The sequence below is a fragment of the Nanorana parkeri genome, unplaced genomic scaffold (assembly GCF_000935625.1).
Source record: "Nanorana parkeri isolate BGI_ZX_2015 unplaced genomic scaffold, ASM93562v1 scaffold139, whole genome shotgun sequence".
Taxonomy (NCBI): Eukaryota; Metazoa; Chordata; class Amphibia; order Anura; family Dicroglossidae; genus Nanorana; species Nanorana parkeri.
Window position 1 is genome coordinate 2,116,154 of NW_017306407.1, and position 18,931 is coordinate 2,135,084.

The window sequence follows — 18,931 nt, forward strand, 5'->3', positions numbered from 1 at the left end:
GGGAGCCTAAACGTACAAGCCTGAAGTGAATAGCCGAACAGCGTTCGGTTCACTTTGGGTTGGTTATTCACTCGGCTGCCTGCGGCAGCTTTGTGAATAGACCCCTTAGTGTTCTTTTATTGAAGAAACATGTCGCATACTGTATATCGCATAGCCAATGTTTCGGAACCACGCAGGGTCCCTTCATCAGGACGAGCTTAGGTCACTATGCTCACCCCGATGAAGGGACCCTGCGTGGTTCTGAAACGTTGGCTATGTGATATATGTGACATATCTCTTCAATAAAAGAGCACTAGGATTTATTTCATCTGGGGTTGCTAGAGATCTTCACTGCTGTTAACCTTGTATATGTACGGTGACATTCGTGGACATCACTATGAGAACCACCACTACTGAAAAACAGGTCCTTATTGCTGTATGGTATGCAGGGGACATCTTTGATTACCAAGAATCTGGAACAGTCGCCTGTGATAACCAACTAGCTTCTATCTTTCATTTTCAAATCTTAACTGCACAAACTGAAGAGAGAAGCTGATGGTTACTATGGGCAACTGCTCCAGTTTTTACAAATCCCCCCTATGTGTTCTCCTATTAATATCCCTGTAGTTTTCTTTACCTTCTGACACGTTTAGGTGTGTGAGAGACTTTCTGCAGTAGGCTGTGTACTGACCCTGACGTCCCCAAGGCGACTGGCTTCTGCCTGTAAAGCCCACAAAGCCTGAAGATGTGTGAGAGAGTCCCTGTACATGATCAATGACAGCAGTGTGTTCTGATGTTTGGCACAGGCTCAGGATTTTCCCCCCTCTGTCACTCACAGAGTGCTGGAGGCTTAACAGGCAGCAGTCAGACACTGTGGTGGGCCAGGAGGGGGAAGACAGGGAGCAGTGAGGGCTGTGTGGAAGTGCCAGAGGTTAAAGAAAACTACATTGGTCGGCTGATTTATAAATCCATGCTGGTAATGGTTTTGAAAACCACATTTAACATGGAATCAGGAACAGATCTAAATGATGGAAATCTTCCCACATTGTCTTCTTGTGATAAAATATAATGATGGGGAATATGTGGTATAATTAGTCAAATTATAGGTGAATTTTAACCCTTTTTTAATAGGCCCCTTATATTTCAGATCTGATCGTGTAAATCCAGTGTGTCCAGGAATTTGGGCACATATTTTAAATTGTCTCAAATTGTTTCAACCCTACCCCTTCAGGTTCCTGACAAGATACACATTTAAAGGACAAGTTCAGGTTTAGATAAAACGTTCTCAGCTCCCATTCCCTATGCACCTAATGTACTCTAAGCTAAACATCTGCTAACCTAAGAAGACTCAGATATTGGACAAAAAAGAAAAGTAGAGCTTCAAACTGATCAGATGTCAGGGTCCATAAAAAGTTTAAAGGTTGTATTGATCACATAGCCAATGTGTTTTGGGGCCAGACACAACCCCATTCCTCAGGGCTGAAAACAGTGGGGTGGAGAGTATGGACTCAAAACAGTGATATGGGAGTAGATCTTACATGTGTGAGAGTAAATTTCCCAAAGTAAGAAAATGCGGGCGGCAAGTATCTCCCATCCCATACAAGACCTATTCCTCACTGTTCGCGGTCCATATCCCGCTGGTTTAAGCCCTGAGGAAAAGGGTTGTCTGCCCTCGAAACAATGGGCAGTGTAATCAATAGCCGGTATCCTGTATCCCCCAGTGGATACCCAGTATCATTGAGCTGCCTAACCATAAGCTAGTAAATTATCTTCAGGCTCAGATCAAAACTGGGCTGATCAAAAAGAACAACTAGACTCTTCCCAGTGCCTCCTAACCCAAGCTCTTTGGCAGCAGTGGCCTCCCACAGCGTTTACATCCTCCATCCTCTAATCTACTTGGCATTATAGCTATAAGTGATTCTGCGCTGGACCTAGAAAAATGTATAAGTGCTAATGTGCCAATTAAATTTGAAGGCTGCAGCAAAATCGACCGTGGGGTCAAAACAAATAATTTACAAATTATGCAGCGCCCGCAACATATAATGTGTTGAATGTCATAAACCCTAAAACTAATTAAATATAAATATAAGATGATTTTAATAAATAAATATAATATAATAAATATAAGTGATTCAAATAAATAAATTATATTCATATAACATACACATGAATAATCCGTACACATCACATCAACTAACAATTTTTGGTAGTTGTCACTAATTATTTCACATACCCTGTGGGATCAATGATCCAGGGCCATTGACGGTTTTTTCTTATATAAAAAAAGATCTTGAAGGCACGGATTATTCATGTGTATGTTATATGAATATAATTTATTTATTTGAATCACTTATATTTATTATATTATATTTATTTATTAAAATCATCTTATATTTATATTTAATTAGTTTTAGGGTTTATGACATTCAACACATTATATGTTGCGGGCGCTGCATAATTTGTAAATTATTAAAATAATCTACTTGGCATTGCCTGCACCCTCACAGTAACTTCCCATAGAATTAAATGGTGCATTGTGTGAATGGCTCAGCCCATTCAACTGTATTGGAAGTTACTGTGCAGAGGCAAGTAGCGGCAAAAGATTTTTAAACAAAGGATGTAAGCACCACAGAAGGCTGCCACCATCAGAGCAAAAGGTAAGTGGTTACCTGGGTAGGGGGTCCTAGCCAGAGGCGTAACTAGTGACCTCAGGGCCCTGGTGCAAGAATCCATGAAGGCCCCCCCAAAAGGAAAAGAATTAGATACATTGTTTACAAAAAAATGTTTTAGACAAAAAAAAAAAACATACACTCCTCTTCCATGTCTCCAGCTCCCTATTATCTCCCCCGTCATGTCCCCATTACCCCCTCCTTCATTACCCCAGCTCTCCTCTCCCTGACCTCACACTCTCCTCTTCCATGTCTCCAGCTCCCCATTATCTCTCACTTCATGTTCCCATTACTTCCGCCTTCATTACCCCAGCTCTCCTCTCCCTGGCCTCACACTCTCCTCTTCCATGTCCCCAGCTTCCCCACATCTCCCCCTTCATTTCCCCAGCTTTCCGCTCCCGGACCCCACACTCTCCTCTCACATGTCCCCTTCATATTCTCAGCTCTCTATATCTCCCCCTTCATGTCCACAGCAGGCTTCTCATACCCAGGGAGTTGGAGCTTTCGATAGCACACAGGCAGCTCTATGGCCGGCAGCCGTTCTGTGTGATGAGGTGGCCGCAATAGCCCCGCTTTCCACTCATTGGCTGCTGCGCCGGCTCGATCATACTTCACGCTGCGCCCGGCCGGAACAAGGTGAGGGGAGCAGCGTGAAGCACGAAGGGCCCAGGACCGGAGGAAGAGACCCCGGTACTGATATTAGCGGTTACCTGGATATTAAATATCCTGGTAATGAGCGGTTATTAGGGGCCCCGTCCTCCTGTCCTGGGCCACTTGTAAGTGGCGGAACTCCAGGGCCCGGTCACAGCTGCGACCTCCGCGACCCTGGTAGTTCCGCCACTGGTCCTAGCTTTGAGTAGTTTAGGTGGATAGGTGTGAGTGGGGGCTGGGGACTTTTTATCTAAATCTGAACTTGTCTTTTAAATAAACTGACCTGTCATGCATGAAAGAACATACATAGCAAAATGTGACCTGTCCATTGTTTTCTCCAGAAAACTAAAGGTGCCCCGAAATTGTTCAGTGGTTTAACTCTCTAGCATCTATCAAAAACTGAAACATTAATCATGTGTGGACTGATCATTATTATGCTGTCTATTTCTTTATAAATATTGCTTTATTGATGTTTGAGTATTTTAATGTTGGTTTAACCCCGGTCTCTGCTGGATTAGATAATATTAGCCCGTTATTGCATTTCTTTGTATTTTATGTCTTTGAGAGATACATTTTTTACTTGTTATTGTTCCAGCTCTACAATCTGCTGGATTACTGTTGTTGACTTTATACTAAAATACTGCAGATTACATTTTAATCACACAGTACTGTTTTGCACAAGAAAAAACAACCCCCACACATCTGTTTTCTTTCAATAACCCTAGTCACGATGGGTCTGACTGTATAATACCAACCATTCCTACACATGTATTTGTATGTTGTGTTATATACCTAAAATCCTCTCGCATTCTATGAATTATAAAATAAATAAAATGTGATACATAGACTATTTGTATCATCACCGATATTATTAGAGATTTGTTTAATACCATCATCTTCTGTAGCAGTGTTCAAAGTGGTATAGATAATTGTTGAGTATTACAGATAATACTGATGTATGACATTTCCAGTAGCAATACATATACTTCTACAGGAGAACAGACACATACAACATTAACAACATACAGTGTTTACAGTCCTGGTCCCTGCATACAGTGATCTTTCCTATTACAAATTCTGTAATAACAGTGATCTCTAGCAGTCTCATGAAATGTGCCTCCAGTCTATGTCACCTGAAGCAGGTCAAACAACACCTATAGCATGTTCAGAGTCTCCAACAAATCTTGTAGCATGTTTGCAGTCTCCAAAAATTCCTACAGCATGGTAGCACCTTGACAATCCCTTGTAGTAAACCTGTAGTCTCTTACCATGTCTTATAGCAAGCCTTTAAGACTTGTCTCTGACCATTTCTTGTATCAGGCCCATAATCCCTGGTCATCCCTTGTAGCAAGCCTGTAGTCTCTGACCATCTCTTGTAGCAAGCCCGTAGTCTCATACCATATCCTGTTGCATGTCTGCAGTCTCTGACAGCTTTCTGTAGCATTACATTCACTCAGTATTATGTGTGGCCCTTTAAGGATGTCTGGGGCCACATTTAAGCCCCCCATATCAAGTAAGTTGACCACCACTGTCTTATAGGTGAGAGTATACATAGTAGAAAGGAGAAATATGTAAGCTCTATATAGTTGACAGTCTTAAGTCCTACTGACACTGGTAACTGGATACCTGTTACATCTTGTATGAATGGCTCGATGGGATAGGATTTGGCGCTTTGGCACTGTGGTACCAAGGTTTTGTGCTCACCAGGGACTTTACTTCATAGTTGTAGGTTTTCGCCATATATGCATGGTTTTTCCCTGAATGCGCTTGAATTACTTTAGAAAATGTACTGATACATTAAAGGGGTGGTTCTTTATCAAATTAACTTTATGCCAAGAAAAAACAGAAATGATTGCACTGACATTTAGTAGGCATAAGATAAGCTTTGTACATGGCCTTGCTACTGTGAAGGGGTAGCAGAAGCCAGGGCCAGTGGCTCTGTAGATGTAGCCTATACCTTCACACCACTGGGTAGACATCAGTTGATGACTACCCAGCGGAGATGACATCAGTTTCCTTGCCCTTCAGCTGCAGCAGGAGCCTCACCGGAGCTCTGGTCAAACAGATCCCCGTTTGTCAGGTGTAACATACCAAGTAGTGAATTGTGTACAGTATATATGCTTGCAGTATATGCTCACTGAGGTCTGGAGGAGCATGTGACCTACTTCCCTGTGATTGGTTAGACCCAAGTATTGTCACATGAGTGTGGAAATGACATCACTAATCCCCTTAGTATCTGACACCAGTCGACATTAGGGATTTTAGTGCTATTAAGGAAAGGGTGCACTGACAAAGTAAGTATAACTTGATCATGGGGTACTGATACAAAAAGCTTGGCCTGGGCAAGGAGACATTGTCTCTTTAAGTGGCCTGAGTTTATGAATAAAATGTAACATGCAGGTGTGAAGTAACTTTGCTTTGTCCAGCAGAGAAAAGATAGCAGTGTCTGCTCTCCACTGTAAATGGCCCCTTAAGTGTATAATATAAATAGATATAATTTCAGTGTGATGCATATTTCAAGAAATCTAGATTACTGCATTGATGGTACTGTTTCTAGTAAGCAAATCGTCTATAGCAATATACTATTCAATGGTTCTGATTCAGTACATGACACAGTGGGGGTGATTTACTAACCTAAACACACGCACGGGGTGATTTACTAACCTAAACACACGCACGCACTAGGTGCGTGTGATTTTTACACAGCAAAACGTATTTATCAACCAAAAAGTCTCTAAAAGCATATTTCCACTAATGCCATATATGGAAAAATCATGCACATGATGCATATATAATGCTGCTTCACAGTTTAGACAAAAATGGTTAGCTCATGCATTTACATTCCTGCATTCATCAACGCAAGCAACACACACTTATATCACTAAAATGTTTTAGATTGTGCTGTGTTATTCAATAAATACGGTATTCTGCACTGCATGCCACATAAGTGAGTGAGTACTGATTACCGATATGAACCGTACTCTTCCTCCATTACTCTTTTAAGTCGACAGGGCAGTAGCCTCAGTGCTAGTGTGTCTTGCTTTTGTTTTACATTGCAATCGTATTGAAATTTGTTTTGTAGCACTTAACCTGTGCAGTACTAAGGGGATGATATTGATCATCTTTATTATTGTAATACAGGCCACAGAAACATAGTCTGTACAGGAGCCCACCTTATAGGCTTCTTTTTCCAGTTCACATCAGGTCTAGAGTTAACATTTTTTATATTGGTTGTGAGTTACTTTTAATAGATTTTTTAGGTTTATATGTCTTTACACTTTTAGCATTTTTATAAAGTCTTTGTTTTACAACTATACATTTAACACAGGATGCAATTATTACACGTGATTCAAACAGCAGGCAGGGAGGGGTGGTAGGGGATAAATGTCTCCTCTGACCCATCCAGATGTAAATTTCATCTTGAACTACTGTAAATTGTTTTGTTTTTTTCCAAACAAAGCAACTACTACCACTCCACCTGCTGACTAAAAATGGAAATACTGTATATTAGTATGTTGTATATCATATTGTTCTTACAAATAAATAACATCATTGAAATAAAAAAAACCCAGAAAGAAACAATTGGGCGGAGCTAGCAGTGACAGCTAGCTCCGCCCAACTGTTTCCTATTGGCCGGGACCTGCTAGAGTCTTCTAGCAGGTCCCGGCCAATAAATAACAACTGGTCCGGAGCCGGCCATGACATCACGGCCGGCTCCGCCAAGTTGTCATTGTTTAATGACAGTTCGGTGTCCCCAGGTAACCTGTGGACCCTGATCTGTCATTGCAACTAGGCGGAGCCAGCCGTGAGATCACGGCCGGCTCCGCCCAGTTGTCATTCATTGGCCAGGAACTGCTAGCATACTCGGCCCGCTTCGGGTTTCTCTTTGGCTCAGTGGAGCCGAAGCATATGCCTTCGGCTCGGCCTGCTTCGGGAGCTGTACGGGCTATAGTGAATAGCCCGTACAGTTCAACTGAACCGAAGGGCTCCGGCGGCCGAAACTACCCGAAGGATCAGCCAGAGCTACGGCTAATCCTTCGGCTAGCTTTGTGAATAACCCTCTTAATAATGCTATCAGAGACTTGACGTAAGTTGTCAAATTTCATTTGAGTTTGACATTTGATTTTGGAATAAATACAGTTTTCCGAACGAAAGCCACATTCCCTGCTCCTTCAATCTTTTTTCGTTACTATGATTAAAATGATTGTTGATTTGAAAAATTTAATGAACATTCCAAAACCAATTTTGGCTTTCTTCTGGTTTATGGCCAGCTTTAGACAGGGAATTTGAGTCGGTTTTGGCTGCAGACACTGAAAGTATACATGCAATGGCGGTGGAATATTCTGTACCCCTGTAATTATGCCATAAATTAATTTTTTACATTTATAAAAAAATGTTTACATGTTTTTTATTATTTTTGTACATATTTCTTGTACTATATATGGTATTCTTCACTATATATTCTGCTTTTACTCATACTTGTTCCAATGTTCTATGGCATTGACCAACATACTGATCTATGTGCAGGGGAATCTGTACCGGAGTATCAAATGGCATTTCAGGCTGAAGCTGGAAATCACCCTACGTTTGAAGACATGCAAGTTTTGGTGTCAAGAGAGAAGCAAAGGCCAAAATTTCCAGAAGCATGGAAAGAGAACAGCTTGGTGAGTTCAGATGTTTTTCTATTGTGTTTATGCTAGTTTACCACATGCACATTACTTTTTTTTTATTAACCCTTGAAGTGGGGCTACCCTACACTTAATCCTTGCAGTGCAGTGGTAGCGCCACTGCAAGGGTTAATTTAAAAAAACATTTCTGAAGTTCTTTTTTTTATGGTGTAGACAGCCATACCACCCTAATCTGTCACAACTAGAAATAGCGGGCATTTACTGTGTTCTGGCAAGACCCATTCTTGCTTTTTAACTTGGCAGTGGTTTATCATGCCAAGAGTTCATCAACCTACCTGCTATGTACTTTTTAACTTTTGTTATAGTTTTTCTATTGAACATTTTGGAATCTGTAATCAGTTATAACAATTTATAAAAACAGGATGAAAAGGAAATATGGCTGATATTCATGGTACCCACCCAGTTCCATAATTCTATCAACAGCATTCAGAAACTGATGGGTTGCTGTAGTCGGGTACTTAACTTTTGTTCACTCCAGTCTGGGTCTGATTGAAAGCCAGGTCATAAATATTGCAGTGACTGGTAACTTTATGATAGACTACAGTCTCCTTCAAACTGTAGTGTTCCATTGTGGTGGGTCACTGCACACCCATTAATGTGTGGTATTTCGACCATTAATGTGCAGTTATCCATATAGAGTAGGTTGAGCTTGTAGCATTTTTAACCTATTGCATCACAACATATGGTATGTGTTTTGTGGTACGCTGTAACACAGGATCATTGGCACTTTCTGTACACTACTGCACATATGGAAGTGATCGGGCAGCCCAAACCACTTCCATAAGACAGCTGACACACGGCTGAGGGAGCTGCGCTAGCAACCGGAAGTTGTGCTGCCAATGACTTAGTACATACATCCATTGCAGCGAAAGGGTTAAAAGCAAAAATATATATCCTTTTTAATATTTTAACACAAATAACTTTATTGTGGGAATAGTAGAATGAAAATGACTTAAGGTGCCCATACACCTTACGACCATCGCAAGACTTTTGTCTTGCGATGGTCGTATGCTCATTAAAAGCCCGTACGATCTGCCCACCTTGGACGGGCAGATCGTACTTGCGATCATCGGAAGCCCGCCCCGCAGAGGGGCGGGCTTCCGATGACGGCAATGCAGAACGGGCAGTGTGCGCGTGCGCACACTGGCCCGTTCCGCAGCTATCGGGCTAGCAGGCTAGAAACCCGCCGAGAATCGTACGATTCTCGGCTGGTTTTCAAGCATGTTGGCTCGACAAAAGACGTGCGACCGTACAGTAGAAACGGTCGCATGTCTTAGTTCACACTGCTCGATTCTCGTACGATCGCGGGATTTTGCCCGATTCTCGTACGAGAATCGAGCAGTGTATGGGCACCTTTATATGAAACAGTCTGTCACTAGCATTAACACAGCTGTTTTTGTTTTACTGAGTCCCCCCGTGATGTAGTTGTACTATGTGTTGATCCTGGCAGTAGGTCTATTATCTTTCCACTTCCTTTTACAGGGTGACAACGCTATCCATTTTGCAGTAATATCACATAGTCAGATTTAAAAAAGTTCAACCTAACACAGTAGTGTTGTCACAGGCTAGTCTTAAGCTGGCCACACACGAGGTAAATTTCCGAATAAACATTCCTATGAAAGATCTTTCTTTACCACCCAATAATAGAACATTGATTGAAGTTTCGTTTTGGTTTTAATGTTCCATTTTGGAATGAATGGAGTTTCCCTGAAAGAACACCATGTTCACTGTAGAATTTAATTTAAAAATGTCCATCCTGTTCCTTCAAGTTTTTTCATCACTATGGCCGAAATTGATTTTCGATTTGACCACATCAGCTTATAGAAAGTCAAACGAGCGTTCTTTCATACAAAAGTTCCTTTGAAAATCTAAGCAGTGTATGGCCAGCTTTAGATGGACATGTTGTTTTAAATGGAGTTTAAAGGGAAAAGTGTGACAGTGTCTATGTAAAGGGCAACCTGAACCCCAAATCCTCTCCCCCCCCGAATGCACTTTTATTCACATTGCCAGCATGCCCCTGCCCCTCCTTTCACTGGGGGGAGTATGTGTCCTCCTGTGTGACAGCACTCGGGTCCAGCAGCCACTCATTAATGTCAAACATATAAAGAAATTTATATACAGAGTACTACCATTTTGGGTATTAACACCCTTTAATGAGACTCAAAAAAATATATATTTATCACACCTTAAACATGTAATTGGCACACCCAAAGGAGTAATATTCACTGATCCATAACCCCAACATCACCTAAACCTAAATCCTAAGAGTATCCTTAAACTTAGCTGTAACCCTAAAATAATTATTATTCTCTCTGGCTAACCATGGCATCTAACTTTCAATCCGAGCCATAAAAATGAACCCTTAACCTGATCCTTGCAAAACAGAATAAATTGTCACCAGCACTCCAAGCTTTCTTCAAAACGAAATCCTTTTATTCATTCTTAGCATGTCATATCACCATGCGTGGCAACGTTTCTGAACCTGTCCGGTTCCTTCATCAGGCAAACAAAAGTGATGATCACTTTTGTCTTAGTCACAGTGATACTAGTGTTGCAAATACTATCACACCGAAAAGTAATGTGGTAAATACTAAGGCACCCATTTACAATGTGCAAAATATAATAGTACCAAACTGAAATTAGATACATCCAAGTGAGCAACAAGTTCAGTAAACAAATAGGGGACAAATGGGTTTGAACAAAAGCACTCGATGGCCTTGGACATTGTGCAACCTGTGTGTGTGTGTGTGTGTTTTTTTTTTTACTTCAAGGCCCCAAAAGGAGAGCATCCACCCCTAGCACATCTGTTAAAGTTTCAGCTTCTGTTAACAGCAGATCTTCCAGTGTAAAAAGCTGCATATGATTCTCCATGTATTCCAATGGGAAATCCACTATGTGGTAAAGAATAAAGCTGCACCCTCTAGTGGATTCTGCATATGAATCTTGGAAGAATTGCATCTCATAATGAGGCAATGCTACATGGCAAGAACATAAAATATAAAATACTTATGTCACTGTTTACTGCTCTATTTATTAAACTAGGGAGCTCACCTAGGGCACAAATAATTTCTTGTACTTGTTGTTCCTTTATGTATTATAACAAATTATTTACATTCTCTACAGGCTGTGAGATCACTTAAAGAAACAATTGATGATTGCTGGGATCAGGATGCAGAAGCCAGGCTTACAGCACAGTGTGCAGAGGAGAGAATGGCGGAGCTAATGATGATCTGGGAGAGGAATAAGTCAGTGAGCCCAACCATCAACCCAACATCTACAGCTGTGCAGAATGAGCGGTATGTGTATTGCAATGAGAGATGGTCTGAGAATTATCAGTACCATATAGTAATATCGTTGAAAAGTCCCTGGGAATTATGTATTAGTTGTGTTTTACTGAATGTATATGGGTTCTGTCATAACATGTTGAGAGTGTCTTCTCCAAAACAAGAATTGTAAAAGAAATGTTTAGAGAAAAAAACATTCATAGATAAATAGATAGACAGGAAAACTGTGTAGAATGGTTTAATGTATTATTGGTTTTAATTTAATAATTTATATTATTGGTGATTATGATTTGTATTAAAATATTTTTCTCTAATTTTTGTCGCTGAAGCAATCTATCACAAAGTCGACGAGTAGCAAAGATTGGCCCATACCCGGATTATTCATCATCATCTTATATTGAAGATTCTGTGCACAACCCTGACAGTATAGTAAAGAACATTTCATCTGAGAACTCCATGTCCAGCACTCCTCTTACTACAAGTGAGAAGAATCGGAACTCTATTAATTATGAGCGCCAACAGGCTCAGGCACGTCTCCCAAGCCCGGAGACCAGTGTGACCAGCTTGTCAACTAACACTACCACTACCAACACTACTGGGCTCACACCAAGCACTGGTATGACCACAATATCAGAGGTCCAGTACTCAGATGACACTATGCATGGCATGCAGCCTACTGGACCCACTCCGGTTTGTCTGCAGCTTACAGAGGAAGACTTAGAGACTAATAAGCTAGATCCAAAAGAAGTTGATAAGAACTTGAAGGAAAGCTCTGATGAGAACCTTATGGAACATTCCCTCAAACAATTCAGTGGGTCTGATCTTCTGAGTAGCACCAGCTCCAACCTGTTTTACCCACTAATTAAGCTGGCAGTGGAATCCACGGGTCAGCAGGATTTTACCCAAGTGGGCAATGGTCAAGCTTGCTTAGTTCAAGACATACATCCTGCACAACTCTATCCTCTTCCTAAGCAGCAAAACCTTCCCAAAAGACCTACCACCCTTCAACTAAATACTAAATCCTCCGGCAAAGAGTCTAGACTTAAATTTGGCAGCAAGCACAAATCTAACTTGAAGCATGTCGAGACAGGAGTGGCCAAAATGAACACAGTGAGTGCTGCAGAACCTCATGTGGTGACAGTTACCACAGCTGCAGGTAGGACAGGCTATGTGAACTCTCAGGGGCCCTCAAGCCAGCATTCAAACATAGTCTTAGGTCCCAATACCAACTCAATGGCCCAAAGGGCACAAGACCAGTTCCGAGGTGAGGGGAGCCGACTGAACATCAACTCTAGTCCAGATGAGAATGAGCCACTGCTGAGGAGAGAACAACAGGCTGGGCAGGATGAGTCTGTACTAGACCGACTAGTTGAAAGGAGGGATCGGCCACAGGAGACCAGCAGGGTAAACTCAAATAACAATAACAACAGCAGCCAGTGTGTACAGCAAGATACAGGAGCACAGGTTCCTTCTGTAGAACACAGACAGCGCAATACAAGGAGAGCACAGAGACCGAACTCCCTTGACTTGTCCACCTCCAGTATTATGGATAACTGCAGCACACAATGTAAGTGTTACATGCACCTAATGATGACGTAGTACATCACTGTTGGGATCGAAACCCTATTATTATTTTTTTTAATTACTTCTATTGATTGGTTCAGTGTAGAAAATAAAATAATACAAAATAGAAATAGAACAATAACAAGGCACACATAAGCTTTCTTCCTTAGAGTCAATAAGACTCCAGTATAACTCAAGGTTTTCTTTGGTTTACTTGCAATGGTTCAATAAAAGGACATAAACAGCCAACCCTTTGGGATTCTTGCATCCCCTGCTTTCATAGGTTTCTTTGTAAAATTGCAGCATAGCGTTTATTATCTTTGTTCCAGAAGTCCAATGTGGGAGCCTCAGATTTGCTCCTATATAGAAATATGGCTTTATGAGCAAAATAAAGTAATAGACCCAATAAGGTACGATGTACCATAGAGAGCAGTTTAAAGGTTCTACCAGTCCGAGAAGTCCCTGTATGTGTTGTAAAGTAGCCACTGCTCCAAGCTCGCTCCTGTGATGAACTAAACTCTTATGTTTAGTTTACTATTTTGTATTGCGATTGTAGTCCATCACGAGAGCAAGCTTGAAGCTGTGACTACTTTACAACACACACAGGGACCATGGGGAACAAAAGTAGCCACCCTCCAAAAGAAGAGACAGTGTCAGCACCAATTCAGAGCTGATTTGAGGATCTACAGTGATGATCAAATCGGCTAACTTTTTGTTAATAGTTAAGGTACTTAAATCCATTTTTAAGGTTTAACTCCTGAGTTTAGTTTCACTTTAAGCAAGGTGTTTTTATAGCTCTATAAGAATCATGTTGATTCACAAACATTCCTTGGTTTACACTAATAGCTTCAGAGTAGAGAAGGATAAGATAAAGAATACATTTCAGCTATTTCAAGAATACTACAATCAGTAAGCAGTGCTTTGCAGGAAAATAGGGTTGCAGCATGTTACCTTGGTCCTTGAGAACCTGTTGCCATTGTGACTTGTATTACCCTTTTCCTATGCGTGCCCTATGCTATTCTATTTATCTTTCTTATAGTAGGTATATATATTGCTTTAAAAGAGTATCCCTATAAAGGAATTTCCCAGGATAAATTATCATCTACTGAGCCTAACTTATTTTGTTTTTTAGGTGATACACTATCAGACAGTCGGGCCGGCTCAGGCGAGAAGATTAAGAAGAGAGTAAAGACACCATACTCGCTGAAACGATGGCGCCCCTCTACGTGGGCCATCCCCACTGAGCGTCAGGACTGTGAGGTCAACAACAATGGGGGCGATGATACCTTCAGCCACTCAAAATCGAGCACAGCTGTTTACCTTATAGATGGGAGCACCACCACTGCTGCCCTTTCTAAAGATGCCAGGATGAGCTGCTTGTAAATGATCCAATCATCTCTTTTTTATTATTAATATTTTTAATATTATTTTCAAGTTTTTTTGAATGCCTCCAAAACCTGATTTTTTTTATCATCTAGTGAGTAGAAGACATGGAAAATCATATTTCTATCATCAAATCTTTGTACAGGACTTGTGATAACACTCATGGTTATGGCAGCGCCAGCAGTCCAGTGGAGGTTCATCATGTCTTGTCCTTCCACAACCATGAGCGTTACATAGAATTCAGCTATGCAGAGTAAACACACAAAATAGAGTTTATGCTTCCATGTTGTTGGTTTTTGTTTTTTAAATTTTTATTTTAAAGTTAGTTCTGCACCTTCTACATATTGTTTTGTGAGTCCCAAGTCTGGTCATGTTTCATGTATACATAAAACGAAAAGAGGAAAAAAAAAAAAAGACCACAGAAAGTAGAACACCTCTGAAAATGTCTTTTGTTAAAACGACGGAGAAGATATTGTTGACCATTGTGGTCTCTAAAAATTCTGCAAAAAATGTCAGACAGGATTAACTGCAGCAGTGTCTTGTGCACGCAAATGTTTGATTTTTATGCTCTGTCTAGTCTGTATGTTGATGTTTTAAAGAAGCGCTTGTTCAAGGACAAATACACCAAGAAATGCTTATTTTCTGCCTTTTATTTTAGTAGCAAAAGACTTTGCACTTTTAGGTAAAAGCACTGCAAGTCATATTGAAAATGGCTGTCTCACAGGAAGTTTCCATTCACAATTCCAAACCCCTAAACTGTGAATCAGTTTACTCCATAGCTTGGACAGATTTTAGCCTTTGACTTTGGGGGCTTCAATCTTTCCAGCTAGCTGAGAAGACAGAGCCGCAGCATGATGGACTTACTGATGAACTGATGGGGTTTTATGTAAAATGTTTACTTTCACCAGGCTTATTTGCGTATCGGACAACCATTCTTAGCTGATGACACTCGGAGGAAGAAGAAACAGGGGACACGTCTATTAAGGCTTTAAGGCGTATGTTAAAAAAAAATAAAAAAATAGAATCAAATATTATATAAATATATATATAAAACATGTGATAACAAGAAAAGAGCTTATAAAAGTGATATTTTAGCCTATCTGTGCAAGAGTGAACACTTGTTAAGCAGAGTGGTATCCCTTTGAATATCTGGCTTTTCATGTACTTGGTTGAAATGTGCAATGATATATTTTTTCCTCAATGCTTTACTGCAAATACATTTCACTAACACTAAAACTTTCCGTAATGTTTGTGATTTTTTTTTTAATATAGTTTTATCCTAAATAACTGCTACAAAATGTCCCCACAAGCTGCTTTTTGTATCTGGAAGCTGCCCGTTGCTGGTTATGTCCTGTGAATATGCTTTAACTTTGTATTTTTAATATATATTGAATAAATGTATGCAGAATACAGAAACTAGGCTTGTCCCTTTAAAGAAGCAGTGTCACTTACAGTGCTTAAATGACATTAGGGAAATCTAACTGATCTCAGGTTCTTTGTGGACTATGCTGGTCAGTCCCATTGCCTGTTCATGCCAGGTTTTTGCAGATGTAACCTTACCCCCATGAGCACAGCCAGTACACAAGTGAAAAATGATAGTCTTCTGGAGATGTATTAAGATATTGGCACTTAAACCAAACTGTAGCAGAAACTGTCTCTCCTTAACTTGCCAGATCCCAAATATGCAAAGGCTTAGGCCACTTTCATTGTGCCCCCTGTAACCACAGAACTACAGTTTCATATGTAACCAACAATAGAAAAAAACCTACTCCCTGAAAACTTACAATGGGAAGACATGAAAAATAATGAAAAACGAATCAACCCTCTGCTGCCCACTCCAGCATTTTACCAACCTAGGCCATATATGTTGCCTTAGTACAATCCATGACCTTACCCTGACAACACCGTCATTTGGCCTCGTTGCTCCATTACACTGGCATTAGTATGTTTACTTAAAATGGCAAAAAGCAAAGTGCAATGTAAATAACAATAGTCTACGACACTAACCTACTGAAAGCTGATTAGTTGAACTGGGTAACTAGATCATGTATCTGTTACATAATAAAGGTCTATGTGCCTTGTGTTGTTACATTGTCCAAAAAGTGAAGATGTAGAGTAACCCATAAAAAAAAAAACAACAATCAGAAATCAGCTGCAGTAGTCTTGCTAAACTAAAGGGTTGAAAGCTGTTTTCTGGTTGGATGCTATGCACTTTTTTTATAATTTACACTAAAATATTAATGTGACTCTAAACTCAGGAGTCACATTTTAAAAATGCATTCAAGTACCATATTAACAAAAATGTATCTTATTTGTGTATCACTCGGCTGTATCTCTTTAAATAATTTCTGAATTGGTGCCGACACTGTCCTTCCTTCTGGAGGGGGGCTACTATTCTTCCCCATGGTCCCTGTCCCCAAGCTCGCTCCTGTAATGACTACAATCTCAGGTTTAGTTTACTAGTTTGTATTGTTATTGTAGTCCATCAGAGGAGCGAGCTAGGAGCGGTAACTACTTTACGACACGCACAGAGACCATGGGGCTTAAAAGGTAGCCCCCCCCCCCCCTCCAGAAGGAATTCAGAGATGATTTGAGTATCTACAGCCGAGTGATACACAAATACACTACATTTTTGTTAATAGGGTACTTGAAATGCTTTTTTAAAGTGTAACTCCTGAGTTCAGTGTCACTTTAAAGTACCCTCTGTGCCCCAGTGGGAGAGATTTAATTCACTTTATGTCCCAATTAATGTTTCTCAAAAGGAAAGGGTGCAGTGCCAAGTAGGAAGTGAGGGGAAATATACCCAACTAAATATAGCCAGCAGTAAAACTGCTACAGATATGCTAACCCATCTGCACTCAAAATCTCTGCTGGAGTTGTACTTCATTGTTATTTGTATTTTAAAAAAGGTTTTTTTTGCATGTTTACTAATAATGGTATATAGTTTGCTGGAAATTGGCAGTCAAATGGCATTAACCAAAATTAAATTAAATAAAAAAAATATAGCTAATAACTAGGGCTGTGGAAATTAAAGATTAATTTCTCGTTTAATCGTTAAACTTTTTGATCGATTCAAATTATTTTGATCGCTAATGAAAACACTCACCTCTCCGCTGGCTTCCGGGAGTCCGGTCAGCGATCCGGTGACGTCACGGATATCGACGTCACCGGACTCCTCCCCCTTTCCCCAAGTGGCTCCGTCGCCTAACGAAGGGAAGGGGGGTGGAGTCCTGTGACGTCATTAGCCGACGGAGTCACTTGGGCCGGTGAGTTTGCCCAAGAAACTTTCTGCACGAGCGCCAGCATTGGCCTATACACATACAGCACGGCAATGAAGTAATAAAATGAACTAGGATCACACTAATCCAGCACATTATTATTCTGAGTTTCCCCACTCAAGCGGCTGCCATATTGAGTGGGGCATGTTAGATTAATGACGTGCTGGATTAGTGTGATCCTAGTTCATTTTATTACTTTATTGCTGTGCTGTATGTGTATAGGCCAATGTAGTTGGATCTGTATGTGCGTTATAATTAATCGAAATTAATCGATTTGAAAACATTTTGATTAATCGAACACGAAAAGTTTAATCATTACCAGTCCTACTAATAACACAAATCTGGAACTAGGTTAACCAGCTATTCCAGGAAAATAAAATCATTCAGGGCCCATTTAACTTCTCCAAAGTAGGAACCGCAGTTCACATTAACACATATTATATTTCTTAGCATGTTGCAGTATCATTCATTTTCAATGGCACCCCAATGCAACTTTGACACCTATGCTTTGCAGCACACCACAACCTTCGGTATCGCACTAGCATTTGTCGTGATGCGCCGCGTCAAACAAAAATGCTGCATGTCCATTTTTTGTCTGTTCTGAAGCATTGGCAGCCGATTCAAAATTAATTGACTGTCTTAATGAGATGCACATTAACACATGACACAACACACGTTAACACATCGCATCAGAATGGCAAAGTGTGAATGGACCCTCAGTAAACTGCCAGAGCAAGATGGGGAAACATTGCAATTGTACTGAAGACATCAAGTCCATTAGCTTACTGAATCTGTGGCTGCTGCATCTCAGACTTGCAGAAAGGCGTTTGAGAACAGGGGTGATTTTACACAGTGGTTTTACCTAATGTAGTTCAACATTTCCAGGTCGAAAAGTCCTGGGAAGCTAATCTATGCCCCACATGACTTTAAATATCTTAGCCTGAATGAAGTGTACTTTTAAACCTTGTAACAGGGATATCATATTCATGTCCCATCATATATAAACTTAGTACTATTGGGGTGCCTTTTTTCATATTAGTATGCCAGTGTAAATGAGCACAAAGGTATTGGTGACACTGATCCTTTAAAGGTGTTCTGTCCATTTCATTCCTAATTAAAGTTTAGATACCATTGATAACCATTTTGACTTAATTATCACATTTTCTGTTCATAGCAAAGAGCAATGATGTAATGTTCCAAAAGCAACCAGAGATCAGCAATTCAATCGTCTAGTGCACTAGTGAATGCTTGGAGCTGATTAGTTGGTATGTTACATGACATTTTCTCTAAGCACTATTACATTAAACAAGCCTTATTGCATTGCATCTTATAGTCCACGGGTATGCAACCTTGGCACCCCAGCTGCAATCACATCATGCCTCTGAGAATCATGCCTGTGGCTGTCAAAGTCTTGCAATGCCTCATGGGACTTATAG

General features: G+C 40.5%; 1 protein-coding gene across 3 annotated transcripts in view; it reads left to right on the plus strand.

Moving 5' to 3' along the window:
* The window catches only part of BMPR2 (bone morphogenetic protein receptor type 2), a 144,649-nt gene extending 129,020 nt beyond the window's left edge, over positions 1–15,629 (plus strand). For 2 of the 3 annotated variants that reach the window (XM_018554022.1, XM_018554023.1), the window contains exons 10-13: positions 7,827–7,963; positions 11,111–11,283; positions 11,601–12,838; positions 13,967–15,629. In XM_018554022.1, the coding sequence (XP_018409524.1) occupies positions 7,827–7,963; positions 11,111–11,283; positions 11,601–12,838; positions 13,967–14,217 (1,799 nt within the window). In that variant the 3' untranslated portion in view covers positions 14,218–15,629. Of the gene's footprint in view, positions 1–7,826; positions 7,964–11,110; positions 11,284–11,600; positions 12,839–13,873; positions 13,877–13,966 lie in introns of all 3 variants that reach the window. The other variant, XM_018554024.1, reaches the window with a different exon arrangement.
* Positions 15,630–18,931: the final 3,302 nt, after the last annotated feature.